At 40.7% G+C, this 23,765-nt stretch overlaps 2 protein-coding genes across 3 annotated transcripts; both read right to left on the reverse strand.

The window, feature by feature from the left end:
• Positions 1-164: 164 nt before the first annotated feature.
• LOC135097915 (uncharacterized) lies at positions 165-7,649 on the reverse strand. Its single transcript, XM_064000040.1, has 5 exons — positions 7,630-7,649; positions 6,946-7,126; positions 6,446-6,693; positions 818-1,056; positions 165-273 (listed from the first exon to the last, which is right to left on the reverse strand). Exons 1-5 carry the CDS (start codon positions 7,647-7,649, stop codon positions 269-271), a joined length of 693 nt encoding a protein of 230 aa, XP_063856110.1. The 3' UTR covers positions 165-268.
• Positions 7,650-7,740: 91 nt separating this feature from the next.
• LOC135097906 (uncharacterized) lies at positions 7,741-17,615 on the reverse strand. Of its 2 annotated transcripts, XM_064000030.1 has the most exons (5): positions 17,027-17,614; positions 9,436-9,545; positions 9,117-9,265; positions 8,587-8,784; positions 7,741-8,046 (listed from the first exon to the last, which is right to left on the reverse strand). In XM_064000030.1, exons 3-5 carry the CDS (start codon positions 9,228-9,230, stop codon positions 7,756-7,758), a joined length of 603 nt encoding a protein of 200 aa, XP_063856100.1. In that variant the 5' UTR covers positions 9,231-9,265; positions 9,436-9,545; positions 17,027-17,614; the 3' UTR covers positions 7,741-7,755. The 2 variants fall into 2 exon arrangements, with proteins under 2 accessions (XP_063856100.1, XP_063856101.1); XM_064000031.1 differs by lacking the exon at positions 9,436-9,545 and having other exon boundaries at positions 17,027-17,615.
• Positions 17,616-23,765: the final 6,150 nt, after the last annotated feature.

Consider the following 23,765-nt stretch of genomic DNA (forward strand, 5'->3'; position numbering starts at 1 on the left):
TTATTTCTCTATAAAAAAAAAAAGAAAAAAAAATCATTCCTGTCTGTCTCCTCACTTCCTCACATCATGTTAACAAAGATTATATTATTTTATTACTCTTTATATACAACATTTAAGTCAATCATGCCTGTCTGTCTCCTCACCTTGAAAACCAGGCCATTAAGCACCAAGCCAGAGTCCTTGTCAACAAAGTGAACAGTGATGGTGGTGGGTTGTCCGGCCTGCACTATGCTGGGCTGCTGCTTGACCATTGCTGCACTCATCTTTGTCAAGCTGAGGGGAGGCCAAAAGAAGACCAACAATTAGATCACTTATGCGACTCCAATAGTAATTGTATCTTGGTAAATACTGAGATCCTTTTCTCTCCTTTTTGGTATGTCAGACTTGCATTTCCCTCAGTATCCTGTCAAGGTCTAATCCCTAGAGACACCATTAATGTACCCTGATTAAGTTAAATTTAAAACAGATAGGAAGGAATTGGTTTTTAAATAGAGTGGTGGATGAATGGAATGGACTTAGTAATGAAGGTGATTATTTAGTGACCTTTAAAAGAAGATTACACAAATTTATGAATGAGGCTGATAGGTGGAAATAGGTAAGCATGCTTTGTACAGGGACTGCCATGTGTAGGTCTGATGGCTTCTTACAGCATCACTTATTTTCTTATTCTTCTGTTCTTACACCAGACACTTGTGCTCCAGCTTTGGATGGTTCTTTTTGACCTTTCTTTAGGGACTGGCACTCTCATTGGGCTTTTTTAAACTTTTTGTTGCCTTTGACCAGTCCCCCTCTTACATAAATAAAGACCTGCACCTACCTGAAGGTCCCCTCCAGGGTGGTGGTGAGGGCTGGAGCATAGCTGGGGTAGGTGATGGTGAAAGTGAGGTTGTAGCCTTCCCTGGGCTTGCTGACAGACAGGTTGGTGAAGATGGCAGTGCCATTCCTGTTGGGAACTGTTGTGGTGCCCATGAGGATGGCACCTGGCGGACCTCCCAAGAGACTTGCTGTGACCTGCCAGGGATCACTCTTGTGGCCCAGGTCACTGGTGGGTGCACCCTGCAAGAGAAGAGAAGAGAAGAGAAGAGAAGAGAGAGAGAGAGAGAGAGAGAGAGAGAGAGAGAGAGAGAGAGAGAGAGAGAGAGAGAGAGAGAGAGAGAGAGAGAGAGAGAGAGAGAGAATAATTATTGGTGTATCTTTGAGTCCTTTCATGGGAACCAAAAAGGCCTGAAAGTTTACTAAACACACACACACACACACACACACACACACACACACACACACACACACTAAAAATCCAGCTATCTACGTCACTGAGAGTTGCCCTAGTGGAAATACAGAGTATGAGAGTTCACACTGGTTCTACTCGTTGCTGTTTCGTCTCCAAAGCAGTTAAATTGTTATAATGAGCGGTGAAGAGGGGTCTACTTCGGTCCCCACTATGTTGTTTATGCCAATGGGGACCGTCTCGAAGGCTAGACAGAGAGACCTCGGGATTTGAGGAAGAGGACTGAAGGGTCGGGAAAGCAATGATGAGAAGGAGAATTATCACACTGGAAACTGAAATGAAGGAAATGAAGGATAGATTTGACAAGATGGAGAAGATGGTTGAAACTTTGATCACCGAGAAGGGGGTGTGGAGAGGTGCATATGACGATCTACATAAAAAACAAACGTTATATGAAAAGAAAGCAATGGAATATGAAGGCAAAGTGGAAGAGTTAAACGTAAAACAGGAAAATTGGAAGAAAGAACAAGAGAAAGAAAAGACTGATTTTAGGGAAATTGTGGAGGAACAAACAAAGGCAAACAACAAAAAGCTAACAGAAAAAGTTGTTCAAGTTATAAAACAAAGAAAACTTGGTGAGAGAAACTGAGGATAAGAAAAAAACTGTCGTGGTATTCGGTCTGAAGGAAGAGTATACACCTCAGTGGACTGAAAGAGAAAAGAAGGAAAAGACATGTGTGGAAAAATTAGTGGGGACATTACAAGAAGAAAAAGAGCTAACTGGAGAGATCGAAGAAATTAAAAGAGGAGAAACCGGACATCATGGGAATTGTTGAAATTAAATTGGCAAGTGAAGGGATATATCAAATATTGGTGAAGGAAAATACAACCTCTGGATGAGAAATAGAAAAAATAAACAGGGAGGAGGTGTGATGCTTCTAATTAGGAAGGATTTATTAGTGGAATCTGTCACATATGGGGTGGAGGAGGCAGAAGTATTGAAAATAACCTTAAGACAGAATATTGTAAGATACTGTAACATTGTGGTGACTTATGTTCCCCCCTATTCCAACTCTTGGAGAGAGGATGAATATAACAAAATGCTTGAGGACACAAGGACACGTTTAGCAGAGTTATTTGAGGAAAATGACGATATACTCATGATGGGGGACTTTAACTATAAAGAGATATCTTGGGAGAATTGGACCATGGAAGGCAGTGAGGCATCATGGGGGAACAAGCTACTAGACCTGGCTACTGAAAATTTCTAGACACAATGGGTTACAGATGACACAAGATTTAGATGAAATGAAGAACCTTCAAGGCTCGATCTAATTTCCACCATGAAACAAGAAATAGTAGAAGACCTTAAATACATAAACCCAATAGGAAAAAGTGATCATGTGCTGATTCAGTTCACAGCTATGGACAATAACCTCAGTATAAGAAAAGAGGACCACAGAAGAGAATGGCTAAACTACAGCAAGACTAACTTTGGACAACTTAGGAAGTATTTCAGTGAAGTGAATTGGAACATGGTTATTCAAAAGGAGGACATAGAGGAAAAGTGGACAGCTTTCCTGGACATTTATAATGAGGGAGTAGAGAAATGGGTACAACAGATGTGCAACAGCTAGATTGGAGAGAGAAAAAGCATGGAACAAGTGGAAGAAAAACAGGAGACTGGACCTGTGGAACAATTATATAAGGAAGAGGAATGAATTTCTTAAAACTCGCAGAGATGAGCAGAAAAATTTTGAAAAGAATGTTGTGGAGAAATGTAAAGACCAACCAAAATTATTTTATAAATTCAATAATGGAAAATTAAAGAGTAAAGATGAAATAAGGACAGTAGAAGCTGGAGAAGAGACAGTGGATAACCCAGAAGAGGTAGCTGAAGTGTTTAACAGATACTTCCACTCTGTGTCTAGTAAGGAAAATGATTTCAGAGATGAGAGGACAGCATTAGAAAAAGGGACCAACCTAAAGGAGATTAAAACATCAGTAGATGAAGTAAAGAATATGTTGGAAGACATAAGAACATAAGAACATAAGAAATAAGGGAAGCTGCAAGAAGCGACCAGGCTTACACGTGGCAGTCCCTGTATGAAACACTCCTACCTATTTCCATCTGTTATCCCCATCCATAAACTTGCCTAATCTTCTCTTAAAGCTCTCTAGTGTCCTAGCACTAACTACATGATTACTGAGTCCGTTCCACTCATCTACCACTCTATTTAAGAACCAATTTTTTCCTATCTCCTTCCTAAACCTAAATTTTTCAAGCTTGAACCCGTTATTTCTTGTTCTACCCTGGTTGCTGATCCTAAGAATTTTGCTTACATCTCCCTTGTTATAACCCTTATACCACTTAAAGACTTCTATCAGGTCCCCTCTTAACCTACGTCTCTCTAGAGAATGTAAATTTAACCGCTTCAACCTCGCTTCATAAGGAATACTCCTCATCCCCTGTATCCTTTTAGTCATTCTCCTCTGTACTGATTCTAATAGACCTATATCTTTCCTGTAATGTGGGGACCAGAACTGCACAGCGTAGTCTAGATGAGGTCTGACCAGCGCCAAGTATAATTTTAATATTACTTCCGGCCTTCTACTTTTAACACTCCTAAAAATGAATCCTAGTACCCTATTTGCCTTGTTTCTGGCTTCTATGCATTGTTTCCCTAGACGGAGTTCAGAGCTAACTATAACTCCTAAATCTTTCTCGTACCCTGTACCTACCAGAGTTTGGGTGTTTAATGTGTACCTATTGTGTGGGTTTCCTCTACCTACGCTAAGCACTTTGCATTTATTGATATTAAATTGCATTTGCCATCTATCCGTCCATTCATTCATTCTATCTAAGTCTGTCTGCAAGGCGATGGCATCCGCTTCTGACCTAATTAATCTACCTATCTTTGTGTCATCCGCAAATTTACTAACATCGCTACTAATTCCACTATCCAAGTCATTGATATAATATTATATTAGAAATAATAATGGCCCTAATACTGATCCCTGTGGCACCCCACTAATGACATGACCCCACTCGGATTTCGAGCTGTTTATTAGCACTCTCTGTCGCCTGTTACCAAGCCATGACCCTATCCAACCTAACACCTTCCCATCTATCTCGTGCGCCCTAACCTTTCTCAGGAGCCTTTGATGGGGCACCTTGTCGAATGCTTTACTAAAGTCCAGATACAAGATATCATAACTATCACCATTATCTACTGCCTCGTACACCTTACTGTAAAAACTTAACAAGTTTGTCAGGCAAGACTTCCCCTTCGTGAAGCCATGCTGTGACTGATTTATCAAGTTATGTTTGTCTAAATGTTCCCTAATGTTCCTGGCTATTATTGACTCTAACATTTTACCTACAACTGAAGTTAAGCTGACAGGTCTATAATTAGACGCTAAAGTTTTATCCCCTTTCTTAAAGATGGGTACTACATTAGCCTGCCTCCACATTAAGACCTGGATGTAAGGAAAGCAATGGGTCCTGATGGTGTCTCCAGTTGGATTTTAAAAGAGTGTAGTCTCAGCGTTGCACAATATAATTAGCACCACCCTGGTAAAAGGTAGAGTACCCATAGATTGGAAATGGGCAGATATTACCCCAATCCACAAGACTGGAAGTAAAGAAGATCCATTAAATTATAGACCAGTATCGCTCACAAATGTGATGGCGAAGATTTGTGAAAAGATTATCAAGAACAGATGGGTGAAATACCTAGAAGACAACAAGGTGATAACAGAGAAACAGTTTGGTTTCAGAAAAGGAAGATCTTGTGTTACAAATTTGATAAGTTTCTACTCAAGAGTATTAGATATAGTGCCAGAGAGAGATGGATGAGCCGACTGCATATACTTAGATCTGAGAAAAGCATTCCATAAAGTTCCACACAGAAGACTAATATGGAAATTGGAAAAAACTGGAGGACTCAGTGGATCACTGTTAAAGTGGATGACTGACTTTTTGACAAACAGAGAAATGAGGACAGTAATTAAAGGCAGCAGGTCGAACTGGAGAACAGTAACGAGTGGCTATTTTGTTCAGAGTTTATGTAAACGATGTGACAGAAGGTGTAGAAAGTTACATGAACATTTTCACTCATGATGCTAAGATTATGAGGAAAGTAACAAATGAAGAGGATTGCAATGCTTTAAATCAGGACTTAATTAAGATTAATGAAGGGTTAATGAGGTGGAACATGGAGTTTAGTGCTAAAAAAATGTAGTGTGATGAGGTTTGGAAAAAGTGTGAAAAGACCAGTTGGCAACTATTACTTAGGAAATGAAGAAATCTCTATAAGATCAGAAGAAAAAGACCTAGGAGTAATTATTTCTGATAATTTATCATTTGGGAAGCACATAAACAAAAATTATAGGAGAAACATATAAACTGCTGAAAAAACATCAAGATAGCATTCTCCTATATTGATGAAGATATGATAAAAAACTGATAACAACGATGATATGTCCGAGATTGGAGTACACAGCATCAGTGTGGTTGAAGTTTGAAAAAGGATACAAGAAAGTTAGAAAGAATCCAGAGCTGCAACTAAAATCCCTGCAAGCTTAAGAGAGTATAGTTATGAGGAAAGGTTGAAGAGGTTGGGCCTGACTACACTAGAAAAAAAGAGGGAAAGAGGTGATTTGATAGCTATATATATAGAATACTGGAAAGAATGGAAAAGTCGGACAGAGAAGACCTCTTGATACGAGATACTAGAGACAGAAGAGGACATGGAAGGAGACTGAATAGGAGTGTTTGCAGAAGAGACATCAAGAAACATAGCTTCCCACACAGAAGTATTACAGTGTGGAATGAACTTAAGGATGAGACTGTATGTGCAAAGACAATTCATAAATTTAAAGAAAATCTAGATAAAAGTCGATATGGAGACAGGACGGCACGAGCCTAGTGTGGCTCTTGTCCTGTATTTCACAACTAGGTAAATACAACTAGGTAAACACACACACACACACACACACACACACACACACACACACACACACACACACACACACACACACAAGGACTGAATGAATACAGAGATGGGATAAGGAATGTAGCCCAACCCCTGTTTATCACAAGTAGAAAAACAAAGGTGAGAGAGGCAAGAAATGTACATAAACTGATGGATGAATAAAGGAGGAGACAGAACCAGAGGTGTGTAGCTTAGTCCCTGTATACTACAACTACACACACACCTCTGTATCCAGCACAGTAAAGGACAGCTGCATTTCAAACACACCACACTGCTGGACACACCACTCAGCACCAATGCACTGGATGGCTTGGCATACTCAGTCACTGCCAGGCTCTCCTTGATCTTCTCTGCCACCTCCTTCTCCTGCTGCTTGTAGAACAGCTTGGCATCCAGAATGACAACACTGCCTTCCTCCTCTGTGGCCTTTGGAGGGGCTTCCTTGGGTGGTGGCTCGATGGAGTCACTCACCTGAGGAAGAGAGGTGGGTATTGGAGGAACACACTACCTCTGTTAATGGTTCAGCTGATGACAAAGTGCAGGAGGACATGATTCAAGGCAGTAAAGGGGCAGAGAACAGTGTTATTTTACCAAAAGGAGTTACAGGAGTGAGAGATGACTCAAGGCAGTAAAGAGACAGAGTAGTGTTTGCCTTAAGAGGAAGCACTGGAGGAAGAGACAACATAAGATCACAAAGGAACAGAGAGCAGAGGTTCACTTTACCAAGAGAGAGGCACAGTTGCTGCATGATCCATCCTGGAATCTATTGACGGCCTTCTCCAGACTCTGCACCAGCTTCTTGTAGGGAATCACCTCCCCACCAATTGCTCCCTCCTCCTCCTCGCCATTCAGGCTTGTAGTGTGAGCGCTGGCCACTTCAGCCGAAGTAAATTTAAGTTGTATTCTTAAACATTTTGTTCTCTTTAGTAATTATTTTCAGATATAATGAATAGTAAGAATCTCATAGGCAACTTTCCCATTCATTTGTTAAACTACCACTATCTATCTATCTATATACCAGGCTGGCAATCTCACACAGGATGGCCCACACAAAGCATCACACACTCCTGCACACATCACTCACACTCTTAGCTCCGTTGGCTCCTAGTGTAATGGGACAGTCTTGTGGACCACCCTGCTACATCCCAAGAGCTTAGGCACACCACAGCTGTCCACATACTTCCACAGTAAAGCCTCACAGCATAAACTGGTTTAATCCTGCCCTTTCATGGTGAGATCATTCCCTATCACAAGTGTCATAAAAATTACCTTGAAAACTCAGATAAATTCCATTAGACCTCCAATTAGTTGAAACTCCCAAACATTTGAGAATAAGTCTTGCATGTTGAGCTCCTACTAGTAAGGGAGACCAGGCAGCCCAGACAGCCACACCAAACACAGCCACACCCAACAGCCACAAACAACATGGTCACACATAACACAGACCAACACTGCCACGCACAACACACAGATCCAACAAAGCCAGACTCAACACAGCCACACTGAACACAGCTGCACCCACCACAGTCAGACTCAACACAGACCAGACCCAACATGCATCCTCACTGTGCCCACCTCCAGCCTTCCCTGCTGTCTCTTGGAGAGCTCCTGCATAACACTGATGACCCTGATGTTGTCTGGGGATACCTCAAACAGGCTGGCCAGATTCAACACCACGTTCTGCTCATAAAACTCATCTTCCTTCACCATGAGGCCACTGGTGAGGGTGATCATGGGTGTGGTCTTGATGTCAAGGATGTGGCCTTCGCACAGCACCACATGGACCAACTTAGCACTGCGCTGGAAGAAGCTGGTCCCCATTGCCTGCAGGGGAGGGTCTGGGTGAGCTGGAGAGGTGGCGACAGAGACAGGCATGGCATAATAGTGTTTCCCTTGCCTAAAACTATCAGGGAGAGCTATGACAAAACTGACATGGAGAGACATGACAAGACTGAGAGGGAGGCATGACAAAACTGACAGGGAGGCACAACAAAACTGACATGGGGACATGACAAAATTGAGAAAGGCATAACAAAACTGACAGTGAGAGGCATGACAAAACTAAACAGATAGGGAGGCATGACAAAACTGACAGGGAGAGGCAAGGCTGAGTGGTTGTTCTGTTACCAGCAGGAAGAGACAAGGCAGAGCAGTTGGTCCTTTGCCCCAAACTGACAGGGCAAAGTACAGAGCTCCAGTGCCTCAAACAACACAAAACAACACACAGCCATTCCTTATATTCCCTACACAACACAACACAGTCATTCCTTACATTCCAAACACAATGCAACACAACACACAACCATCCCTTACATTCCAAACACAACACGACACAACACAACACAGCACACAGCCATCCCTTACATTGTCCAACATGGGAAGGAAAGCCTGAGGATGGGTGGGGTTCTCAGGCAACAGCTTGTAGCCGGCTGCAGAGGTGTTGAGGTTGGCTGGGGGAACAAAGACACCATCCACATAGGTGTCATAACGCTGAGGCTTTGGGAAGATGAGCAGGACAACGGCCTCAGAGGATGGACTGTGTGGCAGGTGCAGATGTAGCACCTGAAGATGTGATGTGAGTGGAGGGTCAGTGTGGTGAGGTTAGGTTAGAGATGCAGCTCCTGAAATAATAATTGATTGGGTTAAGTTAGATTAGGTTGGCTTAGTGTTGGGTGAGATTGTGCTAGGTTGTGAGGTTAGGCTGGGTTAAATGATGTTAGGTTATGCGTCAAAAAGATTGGTGTAAATTGCCTGCTGTTTATCTCCAATTACTATTATTATTATACCACTGAAAATTACTACAACTACTATTACCATAGCTACAATCACTGTCTACTATTACTACTACCACCATTACAACCACTACAACACCATTACAAGCACCACAGCAGTACCTGAAGGGGCATGCTGGTCATGGCCATCTCATATGTCATCCCTGTTGCCACAACAGAGAAGAAGGTTGAGATTTGCTCCTGATACATGTAGCCAGCACACCAGCCTCTGTCCATCTGTCCATTGAGGAGGTCCACATACCCACTAGGGCCTGGAGGAAGAGGAGGAGGAGGAGGAGGAGGAGGAGGAGGAGGAGGCATTAGTAACACTCACAAAAAATCCCATGTGGAATTGACAATCTGGTAAATAGATTTATAAGGACAAGATAAAAAAAAAGTGGCTTGTGTTGGCAATGAGGGTGATGGGGGAGAGGCGCCGCACCTCAGTGTCTGTGTCCATGCTCTCAATGATCATGAGGCAGTGATGTAGTGAGAGGCACTTCCATGCCTGCCATGATGGAACCACAACACAGGAAGCATCATGGACAATGCCTGTGGGATGAGACAAAAGGAGAGTACGGGGAGTGGTAAGGGATCTCAAACAACAACAGGTCTTTATTTTTTAACTGCCTGATTTGGGTGCAGTGTGTGTGTGTGTGTGTGTGTGTGTGTGTGTGTGTGTGTGTGTGTGTGTGTGTGTGTGTGTGTGTGCGCAAGTGTGTGTTGCAGAGCTGTGTGTATATCTGACACACACACACACACACACACACACACACACACACACACACACACACACACACACACACACACACACACACACACACACACACAAAGTTTGCAATGTAGGTACAAGCAGAAGAGGTAATTAGTGGGTCTTGGAGGTTGTCTGGAGATGAAGAATATAAAAATGTATGGATAAACAGGGATATGGATGAGATTGAAAGGTTGAAGCAAAAGGAGCTGATAAATGAGGCTAAACAAAAAGACAAACAACAAAAAGAGAAGTTTTTCTGAAGAGTAAGAGACATGAGAATAAAGAAATGGTACATCAAACACTATGTTATACTAATGTAAATGGATTAATGTCAACAAAGATGGAATTAAATGAGTTATTAAACAGAACCGCACCGGATGTTGCTGTATTATGTGAGACAAAATGGAAAAATGAATCAGGAACTCCTGACACTGGTAAATATGATTTATGGATGAAAAACAGAAGTGACAAGGGAGGAGGGGGGAATGATCATTCTGACTAAAAAGTGTGTTGAAGTGGAGAGGGTAATAAAAAGTGAAGACAAGTCTGAAATTCTACAAGTGATGATTAGAAGTGGAAAAGAAAGGATAATGAATTATGTAGGAGTGTATGTGCCACCTGTGACCAATGCTTGGCAAAAAGAAGAGCATGAAGAGACGTTGGTAGATGTGTTAAAAGGTCTTGAAAAGATAGTGATGGAAAGTAGTGATATAGTTATTGTTGGTGATTTTAATTGTAAGGAGATAAAGTGGGAAACACTGACAACTACTAGAAGTGAGACCTCATGGAGTAATAGACTGTTAACCTGAACAGTGGAAAACTTGATGACTCAATGGGTAGACTGTGATATAAGATTTAGTGGAAGAGATAAACCATCAAGACTTGATTTAGTGTTTACCAAGGACATGGAAATTATTGAAACAATACACTCTGATAGCCCTCTAGGTAAAAGTGATCACATGTTGATGGAATTTAATTTGAAAAATGAAAATGTAATCACTGATGAAAATTATAAAGTAAGAAGATTTAAATATAGTAAAGATGATTTTGAAAAATTAAGAAAGTAGTTTGTTGCCAAGGGCTGGAAAGACTTTGAAGATGTAGATGTTTCAGAAAATGAGATGAATTTATAAGGAAATATAATTCTGCTGTGGAGAAATTTATACCTAAAGGAGGAGTGAGATGTAGAAAGGGTAAAGAATGGTTCAATACATAATGCAAAGGAACTACAAATTGTAAATCAAATGTTTGGAATAGATGGAAGAAGAGGAAAACTGAGAGCAGATGGGAGGAATATATTGATGCTAGAAACAAGTACATTAAGATAATAAGAATAAAGAGAAGAAACTATAAAAGAGATATAATAGATACTTGTATAAATGAACCCAAACAGGACATGGTGGAGGTTATGAACAATAGTTTCAGATTGTTATTTACTGTGGAAGGGGAGTTTGATGCTGGAAGGGATAAGTTGGTGAGATATATACTGAGTGCAGTCCAGGTCAGTTATGAGGAAATACTTAAGATGATGGAAGAACTTGAAGTAATTAAAGCATCTGATCCAGATGGAGTACCAAACAAGATATTGAAGACCAGTGTCCTTGAATAGTGTTTTTTTTTTTTTTTATGTAGGAGGGACACTGGCCAAGGGCAATGAAAATCCAATACAAAAAAAAAAGCCCACTGAGATGCCAGTCCCAGAAAAGTAAAAAAAAATTGAAGGATAAGTGTCTTGAAACCTCCCTCTTGAAGGAATTTAATTCATAGGAAGGTGGAAATACAAAAGCAGACAGGGAGTTCCAGAGTTTACCAAAGAAAGGGATAAAAAATTGAGTATAATGGTTAACTCTTGCATTAGAGAGGTGGACAGAATAGGGGTGAGAGAAAGAGTCTTGTGCAGCAAGGCTGTGGGAGGAGGGGAGGCATGCAGTTAGCAAGATCAGAAGAGCAGTTAGCATGAAAATAGCAGTAGAAGACAGCTAGAGATGCAACATTGCGGCGATGAGAAAGGCTGAAGACAGTAAGTTAGAGGAGAGGAGTTGATGAGACGAAAACTATTTTATTCCACCCTGTCTAGAAGAGCGGCATGAGTGGAACCTCCCCAGACATGTGAAGAATACTCCATACATGAACGGATAAGGCCCTTGTACAGAGTTAGCAGCCGGGGGATGAGAAAAACTGGCAGAGACATCTCAGAACACCTAACTTCATAGAAGCTGTTTTAGCTAGAGATGAGATGTGAAGTTTCCAGTTCAGATTATAAGTAAAGGACAGACCGAGGATGTTCAGTGTAGAAGAGAGGGACAGTTGAGTGTCACTGAAGAAGAGGGGATAGCTGTCTGGAAGGTAGTGTTGAGTTGATAGATGGAGGAATTGAGTTTTTGAGGCATTGAACAATACCAAGTTTGCTTGGTACCAAATACCAAATTTGGTTTACAAGGTCATTCATGAATAATACGAAGAGAGTGGGTGACAGGACAGAACCCTGAGGAACACCACTGTTAATAGATTTAGGAGAACAGTGACCGTCTACCACAGCAGCAATAGAACGGTCAGAAAGGAAACTTGAGAGAAAAATAGAAGCCATAGGGGGGTAATTTGGAAATCAAGACTTCGTGCCAGACTCTATCAGGAGCTTTTGATATGTCCAAGGCAACAACAAAAGTTTCACCAAAATCTCTAAAAGAGGATGACCAAGACTCAGTAAGGAAAGCCAGAGGATCACCAGTAGAGCAGCTTTGACGGAACCCATACTGGGAATCAGATAGAAGTTTGTGAAGTGACAGATGTTTAAGTATCTTCCTGTTGAGGATAGATTAAAAAACTTTAGATAGGCAGAAAATTAAAGCAATAGGACAGTAGTTTGAGGGATTAGAACGGTCGCCCTTTTTAGGAACAGGTTGAATGTAGGCAAACTTTCAGCAAGAAGGAAAGGTAGATGTTGACAGACAGTGCTGAAAGAGTTTGACTAGGAAAGGTGCAAGCACGGAGGCACAGTTTCGGAGAACAATAGGAGGGACCCCATCAGGTCCATAAGCCTTCCGAGGGTTTAGGCCAGCAAGGGCATGGAAAACATCATTGTGAAGAATTTTAATAGGTAGCATGAAGTAGTTAGAGGGTGGAGGAGAGGGAGGAACAAGCCCAGAATCGTTCAAGGTAGAGTTTCTAGCAAAGGTTTTAGCAAAGAGTTCAGCTTTAGAAATAGATGTGATGGTAGTGGTGCTATCTGGTTGAAATAAAGGAGGGAAAGAAGAAGAAGAAGCAAAGTTATTGAAGATATTTTTGGCTAGATGCCAGGAGATATTTTTGGCTAGATGTCAGAGAGTCATGAGGGTAGTTAGATCTTGAAAGATTTTGACACTTTCTATTAATGAAGGAGTTTTTGACTAGTTGGAGAACAGACTTGGCATGGTTCCGGACAGAAATATAAAGTGCATGAGATTCTGGTGATGGAAGGCAAAAGTACCTTTTGTGGGCCACCTCTCTATCATGTATAGCACGAGAACAAGCTGTGTTCAACCAAGGTTTGGAAGGTTTAGTCCAAGAAAAAGAGAGAGGAATGAATATATGCCTCCATGCCAGACACTATCACCTCTGTTATGCGCTCAGCACACAAAGACGGGTCTCTGACACAGAAGCAGTAGCTATTCCAAGGAAAATCAGCAAAATACCTCCTCAGGTCCCCCCAACTAGCAGAGGCAAAACGTCAGAGGCACCTTTGCTTAGGGGGATCCTGAGGAGGGATTGGAGTGATAGGACAAGATACAGATATGAGACTGTGATCGGAGGAGCTCAATGGATTAGAGAGGGTGACAGCATAAACAGAAGGATTAGAGGTCAGGAAGAAGTCAAGAATGTTGGGCATATCTCCAAGATGGTCAGAAATACAAGTAGGGTGTTGCACCAATTGCTCTAGGTCGTGGAGGATAGCAAAGTTGAAGGCTAGTTCACCAGGATGGTCAGTGAAGGGAGAGGAAAGCCAAAGCTGGTGGTGAACACTGAAGTCTCCAAGAATGGAGATCTCTGCAAAAAGGGAAGAGTGTCAGAATGTGCTCCACTTTGGAAGTTAAGTAGTCAAAGAATTTCTTAAAGTCAGAGGAGTTAGGTGAGAGATATACAGCACATATAAATTTAGTTTGAGAGTGACTCTGTAGTCGTAGCCAGATAGTGGAAAACTCGGAAGATTCAAGAGCATGGACATGAGAGCAGGTTAAATTGTTGTGCACATAAATCCAACATCCAGCTTTGGATTGAAAATGAGGATAGAGAAAGTAGGAGGGAACAGAAAAGGGGCTACTGTCAGTTGCCTCAGACACCTGAGTTTCAGTGAGGAAAAGAAGATGAGGTTTAGAAGAGGAGAGGTGGTGTTCTACAGATTGAAAATTAGATCTTAGATCACAAATGTTGCAGAAGTAAATGAAGAAAAAATTGAGGGGGTGTCAAGATACTTAGGGTCGTCATCAGCAGAGCAGTCCAACCAGGGGACATTTGTGGTCCCCTCCCCAGATGAGGACTCCAAAGCTGGTGTAGGAGTTGCCATGAATTTTGAAATTTTGAGTGAAGGTTGTGTGTGTTATTAGGTGCTTGTAGTTTTGTGTGGAGGAAGAGAGTTGTCTTTATAGGGCAGGCTGTGACTGCCCCCTTGTGTTGTGAGACACAAAAGGAAAAGTTCAGTGAGGTCACAGCTAGGTTTAATGATAAGTTCACAGTACCCCCTGATCCAGTGCTTTAGACCTCACTGGGAGTAATTATTGTTTTAGCAGGTGTCTACTGCCTCTTCCTGAAGGAAAATTATGTGAAAGAACAATAAAGGAAAGATGGATGGAACACTTGGAAAAAGATGAAGTTTTAGTAAATTGTCAATTTGGATTTAAAAGGGGAAGATCATGCTCCATAAACTTACTGTCCTTTCATTCAAGGATAGTTAATATTGTGCAGGAGAGAGACGGATGGGTGGATGGTGTCTACTTAGACTTGAAGAAAGCAAAGTACATCCCAAAGATTGCTAAGGAAGATTAAAAAATTATGGAAAATTTGGAGGAAGACAGCTGGAGTGAATGGAGGATTATCTGGATGATAGAGAGATGAGAACTGTAATACAAGACCAGAATTCATCTTGGCTAAAAGTAACTAGTGGTGTCCCACAGGGGTCAGTTTTAGGACCGATAAAGTTTGTAATATATGTGAACGACATAAATGAAGAAACAGATAGTTATATGAACTTATTTGCAGATGATGCTAAACTGATGAGAAGGATAGATAATGTAAATGACTGTATGGTACTGCAAGATGATTTAAATAAGATAAATAGATGAAGTAAATCTTGGCAAATGGAATTCCATTTGAGTAAATGCAAAGTAATGGAGTTTGGTAAGAGTAAGAAAAGAATACAATATTATTATGATATGGATGGTGTGAAGATAAAGAAGTCAAAAGAGGAAGTAGATTTGGGAGTAACAGTTACTGAAAATTTGACACATTGATAAAATTACTGGAGACAGTGAAATTGTTAAAAAGAATAAGAATGGCACTCATATTTGGAAGAAGAAATGATAAAAAGTTGTTGATTTCCATGATAAGACTAAGATTGGAATATGCAGCAGTGGTGTGGTCTCATCATACAAAGAGGAATATAATAAAATTAGAAAAAGCAAAAAGAGCAGTCACTAAGATGGTTTCAGAGTTGAGTAAATTGACCTATGAAGAGAGATTAAGAATGTTGGAAATTCCTACCCTTGAAAATAGGAGAGAGAGAGGAGATTTAATAAACATCTATAGAATGATAAATGGTATGGAAAATGTGAAGAAAGAAGGTTTTTATAAATTTAGACACACAGAGTACAAGTGGTCACAGCAAGAAGTTGAAGAAAGTTAACTGTAGAAGAGACATATAGTTTTCCTCACTGAAATGAGAACAAATGGAATGAACTCAGTGAAGACGTTGTCAATGCCGAAACTGTCAGTGCTTTTAAAACCAAACTGATAGATACAGGAACGGGGTACTATGAGATTACTCCCCTCCCGTACACCACAACTAGGTAAACACAACTAGGTAAATACACACACACACACACACACACACACACACACACACACACACATGGAAGAAAGAGAGAGAGAGAGAGAGAGAGAGAGAGAGAGAGAGAGAGAGAGAGAGAGAGAGAGAGAGAGAGAGAGAGAGAGAGAGAGAGAGAGAGGATAGAGAGAGAGAGAGAGAGAGAGAGAGAGTGCGGGCTCGCTCACTCTGAGTTGCCAAACATCATTTCAAGACATATGGGTGCAAAATACAGGCTGCCAAAATTAAAAAGAGCCTTCATATCATATGATGTAAGTCACAGTTACATGCTGTTCATCATATGATAAATGTTGCAGTTTATGGGTTAAGGACATTAACCCTAACATAACCAGACCTAAACCTTAATAGAAAAAAATAAAGAGTCCAAGGTGTGGTTTGCAGACCTCCTCTTCCTCATCCTCAAAGGGTACTGGTGCCATCGATTGTTCAGCACTCAACTAATTTTGGCAAAACACTGTGCAATCTTAAGAATTGTATGCCTTGCTTATGGAACTGCATGATAAAAATCCAAGTATTTAAATTTGTGTGCACTACACTCAGTTGCCATTGTGACATTGAGTACCCTTGTGGGTAACTAGCTGACTGCTGTGGCTGCAACATATACACATGGTGACTGGCTGAAAATAAATGATGCATTGCCTGGAAGTAAGTGACATTTAACGACATTCTAATGTCATTAAAAGTACAGTTCTCATTTGCTGAACAAAAGAGATGCAAGAGAGCATGAATCATTACATACTGGAAACAAACATACAAACACATGCATCACACTATATCTCTCCAAGTAAACCCTGTCAGCATGGACTTACAATTTGTGACGCAGTGTACGATGGATCACGTCACTAATGTAACCGTGAGTGACCCTAAAACAACCCTCACACCCATATTGTACAGTATGTATTCATCACCAATATCCACATAATTTAGCTGCTTCATGAGGAGCTGCTATATCTAAGATTATTCAATGTCACTATCTCCTTTTGAAAAAACATAATATTTTGAGCAGTAAAAAAATTTATCTCAGTCTGAAAAATTATCATGATCAACATATTTACCAAGAAGTGGCCCCAAAAAACAGGTATACACTGTCACTCTATTGCAGTGTCTTGCATTGGCTAATGATCATAGGGGCCTTCCTGGGGAGGGAGTGGGAAGATGGCTAATGTGGGAAAGGAAGGGGTAAAAGAGAGGGCTGAGGCTCACCTGCACTGATGTTGCTTGGTCAACTTCACATAAGGGTCATTTAGCTGTCTTGTCAACCAGTCCTGTGAGCTTTTACTTTTTCCTCTCAGATTTTTAGGCACAGTCTAGTAAGCAGCACATGATGTACAAGAGTAACAGCTGCCTTGTACAGTGGCAGTGTGTCTTGAAGCCATCACTCCCACTACCCTGTTGTGTTCTTGTTCTTGTTGGGGATTTGAGGGGCTGTGCAGGCTGTGGTGCCACAACCTCTAGAGGCCTGGAGGTACTGGCAGCAGGCAAGTTATCCAGTTATATTCTGGTGAGCTGTTGAAGGAAGACCCTGGTATGATTAAGTGTCTTGAAGGCCAAGCTGGGGTCTTGGAAACCACCCAAGAGGTCTGCTAGTGATGGCCTGTGGATGTGGAGTAATAACACTGAGTGGAGAAGAGCAGTGTGGTGGGAGAGGTGGTGAGAAGGACTGGGTGGGAACTGGCTCCAGAATGCATGTTGCAAATGTTTAAAATATGTATGCAATCATTAACATTATTTTGGAAGTCTTGCAAATGATATCTACGAATGAACAAAATATTGTTTTTGATGACATAAAACGCACCTTTTTCTCCCCCAAAAACGTCTCAGAAAATGAGCCTGCATCTTGTAAGACCAAGGTTCAGCTTTGGGACAGTGGCCAGTGGTAAAGTCTGTGGCAACAGTGGCCCTTAGATTAAATCCCAAACATCTTCACATACATAAACAAAGTGATGATCAATTCTATACCACAAAAACAACTCTTTACAAGATAACAATGCATAACAGGTCATACTTACTAGTAATTCACATAAAATAACACCAGTCAGGAAGAAATTAGGTGATGACTCTTACATTTCATGTACCAAAACAAACTTGCAGTTGGTTGCAAACCAAACCTGGTGACAACTGCAGGATTCACTGCGTTTCTTAGTATGATGCCATTATTCCTTGAGGTAAGACACACCTCCATACAACTGGAATTGTACCTATCTTTTAAGATTCTTACCTTGCATACATGTTCAACAAAACTTGAAGCTAATGAGAAACTATTGCATTCTTAAAAATAGCTTACTACCTAACAAAATAAAAGATTTTATAAGTGAAGAGAGTGTCATGAAGTAGGCGACTCATGGTGATGGTTTGTACTGAATATTTCAAATAAAAATACATTGTAGAGAATAAGGTGAATCTGTTTTCACACATCCTTATGCTTTGAAAATGTTCTAAAATATACAACTAGGATCATGTGTAGGATGATGATAAAAAAATGTGATGTACAAACTTTATTACAATCTGGCCTCTGACAATGTCACTGTCTATGCCACATTTGTTTACATCTCACAGCAGGATTAGTCTAAGTACTAGTGTTGGTAGGTCCTAGCAAATATTAAGGTTTTTTAAATGTAAAATATTGAGATCTAATAAGGATCTGAATACATATAAGAGGGCTTCAAATGTCAGGGTGAAACCCTCCACTTCATATTCAGAGCTTAAACCTGTTTACTTACCTTTTTTTTTTTTTTTTATGCCTGCCCAAACTGAGGTGCGTCTTATTGAGTGCATGTGTCTTATAAGCCATTAATTATGGTATAATGAAATACGAATAAGTGTCTGCATCCAGCATTTGAAGAAACTGCATAAACAATATGAAAATATTTCATTCATGCTGGCTAATATTAGGCACTGATTTAGTGTTGTCATAAGCTCAAAAGTTTTTTGTACTCCGATTGGTGTATATATATATATATATATATATATATATATATATATATATATATATATATATATATATATATATATATATATATATATATATATATATATATATATATATATATATATATATATATATATATATATATATATATACGAGGTGTGTCATTAAAGTTCCAGGACTTCAAGCTACACAAGTTTTATTTCACATCCAGGCTACAAACTATAGGTTATCTCCTGAAGTAATCCCCCTGGCACCATATGTATCTTGTCCATCCTTCTCTGCCAGGCTTGCATGCACTGCTGGAAGGATTCTTGCAAGGGATGCTCCTCAGCTCCCGCTGCCACGGCCTTTTTGATGTCGTCCGCATCATCAAAACGGGTCCCCTTCATGACCTCCTTGAGCTTGGGGAAGAGGAAGAAGTCGACGGAGCTAGGTCAGGTGAGTAGGGCGTGTTGCTCCAGCACGGCGATGTTCTTCGTCAAGAACTTCTGATGCTCAGGGCATTGTGAGCAGGCGATTGTCGTGGTGAAGCAGCCACGAGTTGCCCTACCACAACTCCCGCCTCTTCTCGCGCACTGCACGAAGCAGACGCCGCAGTACTTCTTTGTACACATGTTGGTTGACTGTCTGGCCTGTGGCAAGAACTCGCAGGTGGACGATGCCCTCACATCGAAGAAAGCGATCAACATGACCTTGAAGCTGACCTGACTGCCTTGCTTTCTTCGCCGTGGCGACGCCGGACTCTTCCATTGAAGTACTCTGGCGTTTGGTCTCCGGGTCGTACCTGCTGTCACTCCAGGACTCATCGCCGGTGATGACTTTCCTGAGCAAGTCTGGTTCAGTTTCCAGACGTCGAGGATGTCCTGACACACCTGCATGCGTCGTCCCTTCTGGTCATCGTTCAGGAGTCCCCGGCACCATCTTCGACACTTTCCGCATGCCCAGATCTTCAGTGATAATCTTCCGCACGCTGTTGTGGTTCATGCCAAGCTCATCTGCGATCTTCGAACAGTCAATCAACATCGTCACGCACCATCTGCTTTATGGGACACGCTCAACATTGGCCTCATTCCTGCTCGTTGAGGGTCTTCCACTCCTGGGGTCATCTTCCACGTCCTCCCGGCCCTTTGAACCTCTACCCACTCAAAAACACGTACGTGACATTGTCTCATCCCCGCATAATTTTTGCAGCATACCCAGTGCTTCTGACGGCGTTTCCCCCAACTGCACCAAAAACTTGGGTTTGTTCGCTGTTCAGCGCCTTCATTGTTAAACGACCTGCAACAGAGGAGACATGATTTTAAAAGCACGTAAGAAAAAGATTGGTGACTGTAGAGGGTTGGGAGCGCAGTTGCATACTCCAGAAGGATTACTTTAGCGTAAATATATGCAGGCCAGGCTTGGGTTTGAAATTCATCTTTTAGGACACCAGTCCTGAACTTAATGACACTGTATATATATATATATATATATATATATATATATATATATATATATATATATATATATATATATATATATATATATATATATATATATATATATATATATATATATATATATATATATATATATTTACATAAGCCCAGTGGACACACATCATAAAAAGTTACATCATGTTACATGGGAGAGGGAAACCTGTGACCATATAGTCCTCATGAGGGTCAAAAAAAACTTATGTCCGTAGATATGTAAATAACTCCATTGGCTCAATGTAACACACACACACACACACACACACACACACACACACACACACACACACACACACACACACACACACACACACACACACACACACACACACACACACACACACACACACACACACACACACACACACACACACACACACACACACACACACACACACACACACACACACACACACACACACACACACACACACACACACACACACACACACACACACACACACACACACACACACACACACACACACACACACACACACACACACACACACACACACACACACACACACACACACACACACACACACACACACACACACACACACACACACACACACACACACACACACACACACACACACACACACACACACACACACACACACACACACACACACACACCATGTAGCTCCTTCATCTCTCAAATTATAATGCAATATTTTTCAGGCAACCAAAGATTTTTCAAGGGGAGTGCATTAATGATGCACATGAATCGAGTTTGTCTAAATCTGAAAGTGTTTGAGGTGCATTTATCACATTTAAATTCAGTCAATTTCACATAAAGCAATGGCAATCAAGTGGGAATTAGAGAAGTCTCCTGTGGGGAATTATATGAAACAGACATTTTCTGATGTTGCTGTATCATATGCTTAATTGCCATACTTTTAAACCTTCTGCCAATGCTGGTGATCACCTGGCCAACCTGCACCATGAGACAATCAAGATAGTAGGGAAGTCCTTACTTTCAAAAATCCAAAGTCTGACCACATATTAACTATAAAAGGGCATGTATGAGTGGGTCACCTCTATGCTTACATCTCATATTCCTGCCCAACTCAGCACATCACTCTATGACAGAAAAAAAATGCATGAGAAAACACGAATTTGTTTACATCTGCTGCAGTCACCATGGCAACCAGCAAAGAAGTGACGGTTTGCTTGGCCACTCCTTCTATCATTGCTTTGATTAAGGAAATCCTCATTAACATGGTAAAAGAGCATATTAATGTAATAAATAACAAGAACACAAAGTTTTATACAGTAAACAAGAAGGCAATGGAGTGGCAGAAGTTTCAGGATGAGTGTACATCACAAGACTCACCAGCACGTGAGGAAAATGTGAAAAAACATCAGAAATGGATGTGAGCGATTATTTGACATTGTTTATGATGTTATATAATGCATGGCAATACAACTGGGTGACATTGATGTGTGTGTGTGTGTGTGTGTGTGTGTGTGTGTGTGTGTGTGTGTGTGTGTGTGTGTGTGTGTGTGTGTGTGTGTGTGTGTGTGTGTGTGTGTGTGTGTGTGTGTGTGTCTGTGTGTGTGTGTGTGTCTGTGTGTGTGTGTCTGTGTGTGTGTGTGTCTGTGTGTGTGTGTGTGTGTGTGTGTGTGTGTGTGTGTGTGTGTGTATTTACCTAGCCAGATGGTGGCCAGGGTACATGAGCCACAAAGCCCATTTTGACCCTGTCTCCATAACCATGCTTATTCAGTTTTCTCTTTAAACATGTGTACAATCGGCTTTCGCCAAAACCAATTTTTCTTCGAATCATTCCAGATTTCAAGAGTTCGATACGGGAAACTATTTCTTGATGTAGCTCAAAACATCCACTCTTTATTTTATTCTCAAACAGACAGAGGAAACACTGTTTATGAAGTTGTGGGTAGTATGTAAAAGTGACGTGAATAGGGTGATGTTGGTATCTGTGTGTGTGTGTGTGTGTGTGTGTGTGTGCGTGTGTGTTTGGTACAGGGCACGAGCCAAAGTTTATTTTGTCCTGTCTCCATAACCATATTTATCCAGTTTCTCTTTAAACATGTGTACACTGTTTGCCACAACCACCTCTTCCTTCAAAATCATTCCAGAGCTCCAACAGTTTGATATAAGCTGCATTTCTTGGTGCCGCTCAAACATCCACTCTTCTTTATTTTCTTCCCATGTCCCTCGCCCATCTCTCTCCCTCCTCCATCTGTGATAGCATGTCAATTCGGTCTATTCTTTCTGGCCATTTACTAATTTGTACATTGTTATCAGGTCTCCTCTTAGCTCTTCTCTTATAGAAGGGTTATAATCCTATCTTCTTCAAGTCTTTCTTCTATAGCTTTAAAGTCTTTCAGTTCTGGTACCATCTTTGTTGCTATCCTCTGTATTCTTTCCAGTTTCTAAAGTATCTTTTTCCTCATTTGGAGCTCCAACCAACGCTGCGTGCTCCAATTTAGGTTATATCATTCTTGCTTATAATTTTCTTCATTATTTCTCTATCTAAATAGTTAAATGCCAATCTTAATGTCTGTTAAAAGGCTGTATGTAGAGCCAAATATTATGTTTATGTGCCTTCTTTTTCTTCATGTTGAATTTTTTGTTATTATTTCTTTTCCCATTTTGTAATTCAATGAAGATATCTTTTTACTTTTTCCTATTTCCAACACATGGCATTTTCTGCACTGAATTCTAGTTTCATCTTTGGCTCTATGTATGTACCTTGTCAATATCCTCTTGTAACTCCTTGCAGTCATTTTCATCCTTTACTATTTTCTATTATTTTTGGCATCATCAGCAAAAAGGCACATATAACCATTTAGATCCTTACTGTCATATCATTTACATATATTTGAAACATAATAGGTGCCAACACAGATCCTTGTGGTACCCCACTTGTCACTTTGCAACAACTTGAATTAGTGTCTCTGATTACTGTTCTCAATTCCCCTCCCTTGTCAATAATTCCTCTGTCTATCTCAACATTTCTGTCTTTAGCCCTCCTCTTTCATTTCTCTGACTTCCATATAAGACTTTTGTGTGGAACTTTATCAAATGCTTTTTTAGAGATCCAGGGGTGTATCATAACAAAAACTCATCCATCCCTTCTCTTGCACTCCATTCATTACTCTTGTACAGAAGCTCAGTAGATTTGTGAACACAATAGATATCCCTTTCCTGAATCCAAATTGCTTTTCTGTAATTATATTCTTTCATTCTTCAAATTATTTGCACCCATCTGTTCTGAACCCCCATTATTTCACAAAGCTTGCTTACAAATGGCTTTGTTAGTGACACTAGTCTGTAATTCAATGGTTCCATTTAACTTCCCTTGCTTGTATATTGGGACTTTGTTAGCTCTTTTCCATTCCCTTGGTAATTTTTCCTTCTTCAACAAGCTGTTAATGGTATCCCATATGGGTTTTTCCATTTGTTCTCTGCATTCTTTTAATATCCATCCATTTAGCTTGATCTATCCCACAACTTTTCTAATATCCAAAGGCTTCTTCTGCAGTTTCTTGATTTTGTTGTCTCTTT

Source organism: Scylla paramamosain, unplaced genomic scaffold, assembly GCF_035594125.1.
Source record: "Scylla paramamosain isolate STU-SP2022 unplaced genomic scaffold, ASM3559412v1 Contig36, whole genome shotgun sequence".
In the NCBI taxonomy this organism is placed as follows: Eukaryota; Metazoa; Arthropoda; class Malacostraca; order Decapoda; family Portunidae; genus Scylla; species Scylla paramamosain.